General features: G+C 43.4%; 1 protein-coding gene across 3 annotated transcripts in view; it reads right to left on the bottom strand.

Moving 5' to 3' along the window:
- LRFN3 (leucine rich repeat and fibronectin type III domain containing 3) overlaps positions 1-10,577 on the bottom strand; it is a 47,793-nt gene that overhangs the window by 1,264 nt on the left and 35,952 nt on the right. The window contains exon 4 of one of the 3 annotated variants that reach the window (XM_032207155.1): positions 3,118-3,879. The exons of 1 other annotated variant lie outside the window; for it this stretch is intronic. In XM_032207155.1, coding sequence (XP_032063046.1) covers positions 3,369-3,879 — 511 coding nt within the window. In that variant the 3' untranslated portion in view covers positions 3,118-3,368. Of the gene's footprint in view, positions 1-3,117; positions 3,880-10,577 lie in introns of those variants that run through there. One more of the 3 variants, XM_032207157.1, reaches the window with a different exon arrangement.

Raw genomic sequence — 10,577 nt, 5'->3', positions numbered from 1 at the left:
AAGAGGGCTCTGAGTGTAACAAATGCAAACAGAGGGGGACCTGGCGGCCAGGAGGACTACATCTCCCAGCATGCCTCGGGGGGGGGGGCAACGCGCATGCGCACGGTGGGGGGGGCTGCGTGCAGCGCCGCCTCGTGGCGGCAGGGAGCTGAGCCGCTGAACCGCGCATGCGCCTGGAGGGCAGGACCATAGAGTTGCGGAGTGGTCTGAGCAGGAAGGGACCCCCGGAGGACCAGCGTGTCCTGCTCATGGCGCCCCCCCGGTCCTCCAAACAGGCCCAGCTGAGGCCTGGTCGCCATGAGCCTTGTCCAAGCGCTTTGTGAGCACCCACAGGTGTGGGGCTTGCGCCTCAAACGTGACTTGTCCCAAATGTCCTCACACAGTTTGAGCCATTCCCTCACCTTTTACCACCATTTGTCCCATCATGGAGGCTCCACAGGCACCCCCAGTTGCACAACCCAAGTCCCCCTCAGCTGCTCCTCACACACCATGGCCACCAGTCCTTACACCGCCTTCATGGCCCTCCTCAGGGCACGTCCAAGTAGCGTCGCCTCCTTCTGATCTACCACAATCTCCCTGTAAAGCCTGTACAACCCCCAAGAAAACCAATGGCTCCTGATTCAACATCACCCATAACCTTAGCGTGCATTCAACTCCCATGTTCAGGTCATTGCTAGCAATATCAAAGAAAAATTGACTTAAAATAAGCCTTGGGAGCACCACCAGTGACTGGCCACCAAGTTGATGCCATCCCAGTTACAACACTTTCAGCCCAACCCTTCAGCTAATTGTTCCTCCATCCTATGGTGTCCATGCCCAGCTGATAGTGAGGGAGCACCAAAAAATTTGCTAAAATCCAAAAATAACAACAAAAGACTAAAAAAATGAACACAAACTCACTACCTTCCCTTTGTCCACCAGGTGGGTAACCTTGTCCTAAAAAGATCGTGAGTTTACATGGCAGGACTTGCCCTTCGTGAACCCATACTGGCTTTGTCTAATGACTGCACTGTCTGTTATTTCTTTGATATATATGTATATATATATAATTACCAGAATAATCTGCTCCCTAACTTTATATAGAGTAATTGCAGAGGGTTCATCAGTGGGCTCTGGCTTTCTGCTGCTTTCCACACCTTTCTGCTTGTATAACAGAGACATCAGGAGCTCAGAGTCACTTCCAACCTCGAGATCTGAAAACAACCTGAAGAGAATCACCAAACCTCAATTCTATTTAAGGGAGTAATAGTTAAAACAAATCCAGTTTGCTGCTGCTGTCATAGGCAAGCAAGGATGATGCTAGCACAACTCACACCAGTTTGAAGATGAGATGGACAACCAGAGTACACATCGCAAATTGTCAAAATACAGCATTTCCAGCTCCAGCCCCTGAATCCCATGAGATGCTGCTCAGCAACAGAAGAGTTTTCATACTTAGCATGTAGGTACCAAATAAAAGGGCATGACAGAAATTGCTACTGGCAGAAAATGGCAGGATGTCACCAATAAATTGATTTAATGTGCAGGTGGGCTGAGCCACTCATGATACTCGTAGCAGTCAGGTTGCAGTAATTCAGAAAAGCACGTTCAAATTCCAGCACTGAATTTTGTGAGTGGGAAAAGATATATATATATTAAATAAAAGAAAACTGATATGAGTGTAGCTGCACAACCTTATCTCACTTTAACAAATATACCTGATAACAGACATCCCCCTCCCCTCCCTTCCCCCAGTTACTTCTTTCTCAATTTATGTTTGGTAATCAGAACAAAACGTGGACCTCACCAAATCTGGGCATCATAGAGACCTCAAGAAAATGCCTCCTACTTAGGCAATTAGTGAGACTAACTGTATTAAAATATAGTATTTAATTTTAGTGGAGTTAAACAGCTTTCAGCTGTCCACCAGGTAACTTTTCTTGAGCATTCTTTCATATTCAAACAGGAGAAATATTTATAGACAGTTAAAGGGACAACATTAGGAGAAATACTTTTCTTTGCTAAATTAGATCTCAATCACCTGAAAAGATGGAAAGTCACTCAGCTCGCAAGCCTCTCCTGTCAATTGCTTTTTCGTTCCGTTTCTTGAGCTTCAATAAATAAAAGGTATCCTTGTTTTCTCTTGTTTTGTTTACAGAGCTAGGTACTTTGCAAAGGATCAGCGACCAATGAGGATGACAGAGATGACATTTTGTTTGGTCGAGGTCACCAATTCCTCTTGTGCATATTTCAAAACCTAAACCTTGGGTCCATCTCGATTTGCCAGTATCCCTTGAAACAAAAGGAACATTTCATTCCATATGATGCGTTAAAATGACTTGACCGGACACATTCACATAATTCATCTATCAGCCAGTTACATTACACTTCATGCAGCATTACAGAAAGAAGAGACTGGTATAAAAGCCATCTGAAGATGAGGTGTCACAGTGAGATTGTGCAGTGTGCCTCAGGACACGGGAGCTTTCGTCTGCGGGTCCTCGCTCAGCAAATTTACCACCGAAATAAAAAGAGAGAAAAATACCTTCAGCTTTCAGAGCGGGAGACTATGGCATGGTTTTCAGCATAGCAAAAACGTGCACAGTGGAACACACCTGATTTCAACCGGTTTGTGAAGTTTTACAATTTAGGAAGAACAAAAAGCGGGGGCTTCGTCCTGCCCAGAGGTAAATCTGACTTCCAAGAACAAGAGGAGGTTTCTCGAAGGCACAGCCTAGACAGATAACAGCTGTTACAAAGCAAACAATACGAGTCCATATTTCTGTGCCAGCGAATAATTCCAAGAGAATATGGTAAAGTACTTAAAGTACTTTAAATTTTCTTTATTTCTTTTCTTTTTAAAGTAGTGCTTATATTTTTATTTATTTTTTTTTCCATAGGGAACCTCTACTAATTTTACTTCTTTTGTGAGCAGCATGTATACAACATACCTATGGCAATAAATAACTCCGCATTGAGACTTTCTATAACACATCATTCCTTGAAGAGATGAGTAGTTTGGTGACTCTGCTGTGAGAAAAGAAGTCTGAAGATCCTGAGAGTACGTCTTTGCTGCTGGTCAGTAACCAAATGAAAAAATAGTGCATTTCACTACAGACAAACCTAGTCAGAATTTAGCTATGTTGCTGCCTTGATACCAGAGGTGTATGCTATAAAAGAACCAGTAAAAAAATCTTGTAAATCACACACTTATATTTAATATATTGAAACAAAATAGTTAAGAATGCAAGAACTGTTTACAGATTAAAAAAATATTTTTTAAACCATCTGATCTTAAAAATAGACAATAGTAGTGAAGCTTAAAATACAACCACTCGCATTAAAATGTTTCAAGCAATACCACCTTGGTGTGTCCTGTCAAATGGCCATTAAGATAACGCATCGGTTGTTAAAAAGGTTGTGTTGGTTGGAGTCACTTTTTCACAATCCAAGTCTACAACAGTTTTTCCTTTGCTGGAAGATCCCGAGCACTCCTGGTGCAAACTTTCCCGCCTCTCTGCCAGTTTAGAAGTGGATCGAGCCATCGAGCCACTTTGACTTCCATTGGTTTGAGAGCAGACGTTATTAACTTTAGTAGTTTTGTTTTTGTGGTGATTGTTGTAGACTTTATATTTCATGAGGAGGATGAAAATGAAGACAAGAACTGAAGCCACAATGATGCCTCCAATAATGATGATCATGGTTCCTCCAAGAAACTGCGCGTGAAGGGATCGGCACTGCTTGTATTCCTCCTGGGTTGTGAACTGCACGCATCCGATCACTCTGGTTGCAGTCAAAGATGTCAATCCATCATCATAAACAGCAAGGACACAGAGGTCGTACTCACGTCCTGCAACCAGATCAGTCAAGAAGAAGGATTTACTAGCAGCAGGGATCATCCTGGAAAAGAAAATAAGTCCAGTAAACATCCAAGCTGATCAAACCTAAGGAGACCAATTCAAGATATCAGTGCCTGCTGTAAGGAAACCAGCAGAGCAGAAGACAAGCATGGCAATCGGAACAAGCAGAAACAGCTAGCATTCCCTGGGTTACTCGGTAGGGACGGAAAATACAGATTTTAGCAGTGAAAATGTCTTTACCTCGGCCATTTCAAACAAACATGGACTGGAATGCACAAGCTTGTGGTGGCTGGAGGAGAAGTCAGACCTGATTTATTGTTCTGATCTGCATTATCTTCAATTTCTGCAGTTTCAGCCTAAAAGGGGGCATTACGTGCCCCATGCAGAGTGGAATACTGTCAACGTTTGAAAATCTATAAAGGAACATACTTAAGGGCTTAAATGGCAGAACAGGATCAACTCCAACACTCGGTAATTAAAATGTATTCCAGTAATCTTACACCCACAGGAAGCACATTGCGAAGACGAAAGGAAAAAAGGCAAATTCAAACCTTTGGTCCACAGATTAACCTAATTCCCACCTTCCAGCAGCTCCATGGTGCTCAGTGTCTCGTAATCAGGCAGCCAGTAAGAACAATTAGAGCAAAACATGTGCACTCACAGCTACGTGGCGTCTTCTCTACCCAAATAACAGCACAGACTGACCTCCTCCCCTTGATCCAGCCCTAACATTGGGATTGTTCTGCGTAAATTCCAATTATTCATTTACCACAAAGAAGCATGAATGGGTACTAAACCAACAGATGAAAAGGATCCCAGGAGAAGAGCTGTGTGCTATGTTAACACATTCCCACAGACCACGGTAATGACCATATGAATCCCAATATATCTCACAGCAGATCAGCTCTCTGTATATTTGGCTCAGATATCTCGCTGGAGCGAAGCGGTGCTGTTGCAGAGGAGTCAGTTTAAACAAACTACATTTGTTCAAAGTGAGTGGGAACGTGGCCTTCTCCTGGCCACCAAGCCTTTTAAAATAAGAAGAAAAAACGGAAGAATTGTAAGCTCTGTTTCCGATTAAAAGAGAGAAAAAAAACCACCCAAACTATCTGCTTGTCATACATTTTTTTCCACGTAGTCATCCATTGGACTATATGTATTTAGACTGGAAAGAAAGAAGAGCTACACCTTCAAAGGAATGATCTCCAGACGCATGCCTACTTCATGTAGAACAACCAATTTTCTGTAAATATGAAAAAAAAAATGCCCATGTACCATCATTCATAGAAATCCCCCAAGATCTCTAGCCCAGTGTCCCACTAAGAGCAGTACTACCAGCAACAGAATATCAGGTCAACCACACGTCTACCTTGCCAACCCTTCAAAAAACCTTCCACGAGCTCTCCAGGCACCATTCCAGCACTGAACTACCCTCCTAGTAGATATTTTCCCCCCTTATCTCCAATCTGAATTTCCCAAACCTCAACCCTTCATTTATAACAGCGGCTTCATGACCTGCAAAGAATGTGGCCACGGGCTGGGCTTTAGGGCTAATGAGATTTTTTTTTTTTCATTTTGCAGGAAAGGCAGGGATGGAGAGGAAGCTGCGCAAAGACCCATTTGTCAAACTGAAACACCCAAACAGTATTAACAAGTCCTAGTGTGTGCATAATGAGAAATAAATTTGAGATAAATAAGATAAATGAGAAAAAAAATCCAGCATTAATGCATGGGAAAACGTACAAGGTTAGCAACTGCTGCAGACCAGCAGAACAAGCCCTCGGAATTATTCATGGCCTGACCTTCACCATCCCAAAACACATACCAATGGCCAATTATCAGATAAATAGCTAATTAACATTTCAGGCTTCCGCTCGGCCCTGTTTTATAGTGACCAACCACCCCAAGAGATGGACTGGGGAACTAACTTCATGGCCAGCAGCCCTCCCTCATCCTTAAAGCTTGCTGGGCTGTGGGCATCCCAGCATGAGCACGGAGTCAGTTCAAATACCAAACTGCACAGAAACTAAGCATAAGAGAAGATTTTTGCTTGTCACACTGAAGGGATGCGCCTGACGAGGCGGAGATTTTTGTTTGTCTGCCTTCACCGCTAAAAATCAGCCGTGCCCCCTAGACAAATACCGCTGGCAACTGCATCCGATCGTGGCACAACGTCTAAAATTGCTTGACATCAACAAAACTGTCACCCAACCTCGGGGCACAACACGCAAAAAAAATTAAGGGATGTCATAGAGAACGGCTGCAGGAGGCAGAGGCAGGCACTGCCTAGAAGACCAGCTGAGCAATGAGAAGCAATCGATAGCAAACACCACGCAGAAAGCATCTTGTAGTGTTTAGGAGCCTGCCCATCTGTGAGAGGGAGGTGTAATTGCAAAAAATTATGCAAAGTACCGTTTTCCTAATGTCCGCATTATCTGGCTTATTCAGCAGCCTTTGATGCTCATTTTTCTTCTTTCAAACAACTTTCTGCAATACGTTATTGTCGGGATTATTCAGTGAAGGGCTTGGTATTGAAATTTGACTAATTACCATGGAAAGCTATGTACAGCATGTGCTGTATTACAGTGCGCTGAAATGCTTCTACAGTCATCATCATCCCAAAAGAGGAGGTTCTAAATCCTCAGCACAAACGTTGAATAAGGCCAAATATGTATTTGAATTTTATCGGCTTTTCTGGTAATGCGAGGCTATTTTCAACTACATGGAGAAGGAGAAGCGTGAAGTCCTGATAAGGCAGCAGATAAGGATTCATCAGTGGCTAAGCAGTTCTGGCCAGGCATGTCTCCAGGGAAAGGCAGCTATTTTGGCGTATTTAGGAAGTTTCAAGGAAATCTCTACAAATTCGGAAGGACAGCTCAGAACTGCGTATGCAGTCAGTCAGGACTGAATCTCTGCGTGTGCTCTTGCTTTTGCCTGCAGAGCATTTACTTCTGTCCTCCCTGCAGCTTATTTACCTTATGTAGTAAGGCTAGAAAAGATCGAATCAGCTTGACAATTAGCACGGGCTTGCCTGTAATGGTTATAACAAACCTGGCAGGCCTTTAGGGCCAGGCACGGATGAGGAGGAACCACCAGAAAGCACACAGGTAGGTATGGGGAGCAAATGTGTCACCTGAGAGCTTTCTCATTCCACTAAAACCCATGGTCCAGGGTTTACAAAGCAGAACAAACATTCCCAGGAATACTTAATTTAACCTAATAATAGTTTAAGTGGAGTGGACTATGTAGGGCCAGGCCTATCGAGGGTGCTGTAGGACCTGTGACAACCCAAGAGACTGGATTTGGGGACACCGTGGGTTTCAGAAGGATAAAAACTCATCAGCCTCTTCATGAACCATGGCTCTGTCTCCAACTCAGAGCTCTCAGAATTAAAATCTGCTGAAATAATTACTTTGAATGAAAGACATTTCACAATAGCGATGCAGGAAGTGAAAGACTTTTATCTGCCACGAGATTCCCAAGGGGGATGCAAAAACCTTTTCCTTGGTTATTCTTTTTGGGGCTTTTGCTTTTTTTTTTTTTTTTTTTTTTTTTTGTCTTTTAATTCCTCAAGAAATGTTCACATTTGTATTCCACCATAACTACCAATTAGACTTTTATCAAAAAATCTTAATTCACATTTCAGCCTCCTGTTACCTGTAGACACTGCCGAAGCCACAATTTTAGGTGCAAATCTGTCAAATCATTTTCCTGTAAGTGATTTAAGAGCAACAGCCTCCATCCCATAATCCACGCCAGAGTTTCCCCTGCCATCTGCAGTCAGCCAGTAACAAGTAAAGCCCTTTGGTGAAAGCTCAACTGTGAAATCTGCTCACAAAAAAATTTGACAAAACACCGTTTTGTGGGATTGGAAATATTTCCTAGCAACACTGTCAACAACAACAACAAAAAAAGCAAACCCCAAACCCAAAATAAACTTGAGCAGCTTGAAACAGAGATGGAGCTTTTTTTTGTTTGTTTGTTTAGACTCTAATTAACGGTAATATAAGAAAATGTAATATGGTTTGCAAAACTGAACTTCTTTCCTGCCCTTTCAATGGTTCCAGTCGGAGGGGAAGGTGCAGGGGGGGAAGGAAGGGATGGGGAGGTTGAGGTGTTGGAGGGACCCCACCTTTTGGAAACTTTATGAACCAATTCTGTCTTTTTGAACCAATTCTGTCTTTTTGAACCAATTCTGTCTTTTTGAACCAATTCTGTCAACAAGCTCCCGAGCACCCAGTTTACTCAACTGATTAAAGGGATTAAAAAGCAATCAGTGTAGAGTCTGTTTATCTCGCAGAAACATCCACGGAGATCTGAATGTGATCTATGGCATCTGTGGAGGTAAAAACAACAACAAGACTGTTCTAAGCATAAAATCCTCGTCTCTTCCTGAACCCAGGCTGCTGGCTGCATCTTTCAGAAGAATTATATTCACGTGGTTGATGCTACAGGCTGGAGATGAAATGACCACGCACTGAAAGATGGAGTTACGAAGCTTTCACACAAATCATGCCAAAATTTTCGATAGAAGCAACGGCAGCCATCGATTCTCACTTGGGCTATTAAAAAACCATACTTCTGAAACAGCTGGGGTGGCACGGGAAGGTTTTCCCCCTTCAAAAACTTGAAATGTTTGGGAAAAAAAAAGACATTGATTTTTCACGCTTGGATGTTCTGCTCCATCGTGCAACAACTGCCAGCCAATATTTGAATCTGCGAGGTCTGCTTATTTTATAAGCCATGGTGAAGCTCCAGAAGCGGTCAGTGCCTGGGCATCCTCTTTAACAAAGACCAAAGGGATGTGGGGAGGACAATGGAGAAACGTCCCCCGTGCTGCGAGGAATCCAGCTGCGGAAGGGAAATCCTCATTAACTCAGCGCACACCAGCTATGAGCCCAGAAGGCTTTTTTCCAATCAAGGGAAACCTGAGGAGGTTTCCAAGGAGAAATTCCCTAAAGAAGCCTTGGAACTGCCATGACAACAGCTACGTCGCAAGATAAGGAAAAAAAAAAGCTACCAAAACGCAACCCAAAGAGCGACAGTCACGTGATCCCTCTGATTTCCAGGCACCAGTGGCTCTCGCATTTCCCAACTTCTTTTGCTCCCTCCTCTTTTCTTGAGGTTATCTAGGTGAAGAAACCCAACCATGACCATTTGACCAGGATTTCTTCGAGCCCTGATGAGCTGCTGGCACACAGATATGATGGATAGCCCTGACAATCCCCACATACACCAAAATCACCGCATCGTTCTCAACGCATCTCGTACAACCCACACGCATCCCTCCAACCATGCAGGGCACGTGCAAGGTCTTCGAAATCTGGCATCGTCCTGATGCTTCTCCATTGCACCGCACTGAACTAATTTAAGGATTTATTTATTTTTTTGAGCAGACGTAGCGTGGCTGATTCCAACTGCTTTTCACGCAACAGATGTAATCATTGCTATATCGATCTGGCAATATATCACCTTTTCCCCGAGAGTGACAGCTCTGCCCTTTAAACAACAGTACTTTGTACTCCATATTAAAAGTGATCTGCCTCTCAATTTCTAATTTTTTTTCTTCTCAACAGTGAAAACAAGGACATATTATCGTCTGGTTTATGCAATATACAGTCTCTCAATTATCTATAGAGAAGCATCACTACTAAATACTGATCTTCTAATTTATAGCCTGTAGTTGTGGCTAATTAAAGTTAGATGATCACCAGCTATAAAAGAATAAATTCAATGCTTAGGAGACTATTGCCTTTGATGTTATGAGAGCCAGCTTCTAATTGACTAGGGCATCAATCAGGTTGTTATGAAGCATTAGTAATCTGCTGCTTCGATCAGCGGCGGTACAAATTGAACTTCATCTCAGAAAGGCAGCGTCACGGGTTTGAGTTTGCTGGCCATTTGAGGAAACACCGGCAGACAAAACGGGAGCCCCTGCAGGGGATTGGGTTCGTGTCACCGCTCCCCTGCGCTCCTTTTTGTGTTCCGATGAGCCTTCTCCTGCAACCTAAAAGGAGTTATTTTCATAAATATGTATATGGGCTCGTTTAACAGGCAGAAGAAATGGAATTTCTGTATGTACACACAAATACACCTCACGACAAAGCAGCAAAAATAAAAATAGGGTGGTTTCACTCACGGATTAATTATTACCTCACAAAGCTTGTGTAAGGTTTGGCACAATGACTGTTTTGGTATCAAAAGGCGGTTCCGCTGCTATCTCTTCCCCGAGGCTAGCATTGGAAACCTGGGCAGGCCACTTGAGCAGTGACAGTTAAACTAAAATTACAGCATTGTGAAAGTCCAAGCTGCACGGGGACTGTAATCAGCATCAGGATTGGAAGCTGTTTAAAGAATACAGACCCATTTATATCCCCGAGAAGAAAGTGGCTATTACGATTCTTGATTCACTCCGTACAACGGCAGCACGGGGCCACTTTCTGACCTTTCTCCTGCAAACAAACAAAGCTCTTGCTTTCAATATTGATGCTTTCCACAAATTGCTACCTGCACCTTAATTTACTGATTCGGGATCATTGCTACTCACCGTGCCCGATGCTTCACTCGGATGCAATTTTCTTGCTCCCTAACTAGCACCTACCCTTGGTTTTGCTAACCAAACCTCACCTCTTCCCCAGGAGGCAGGTCAGTGCCGTGGTCACTCCAGAGGGAATTTAAGTGACTCACCCGAGACAAACAGAGCCAGATGCACAACTCCTAATTTTTTGGAGTCCCCTT

The sequence above is a fragment of the Aythya fuligula genome, unplaced genomic scaffold, assembly GCF_009819795.1.
Source record: "Aythya fuligula isolate bAytFul2 unplaced genomic scaffold, bAytFul2.pri scaffold_31_arrow_ctg1_3, whole genome shotgun sequence".
Classification (NCBI taxonomy): domain Eukaryota; kingdom Metazoa; phylum Chordata; class Aves; order Anseriformes; family Anatidae; genus Aythya; species Aythya fuligula.
The sequence above is the reverse complement of the archived record's forward strand: the minus strand, read 5'-3'. Positions and strand labels throughout refer to the sequence as shown.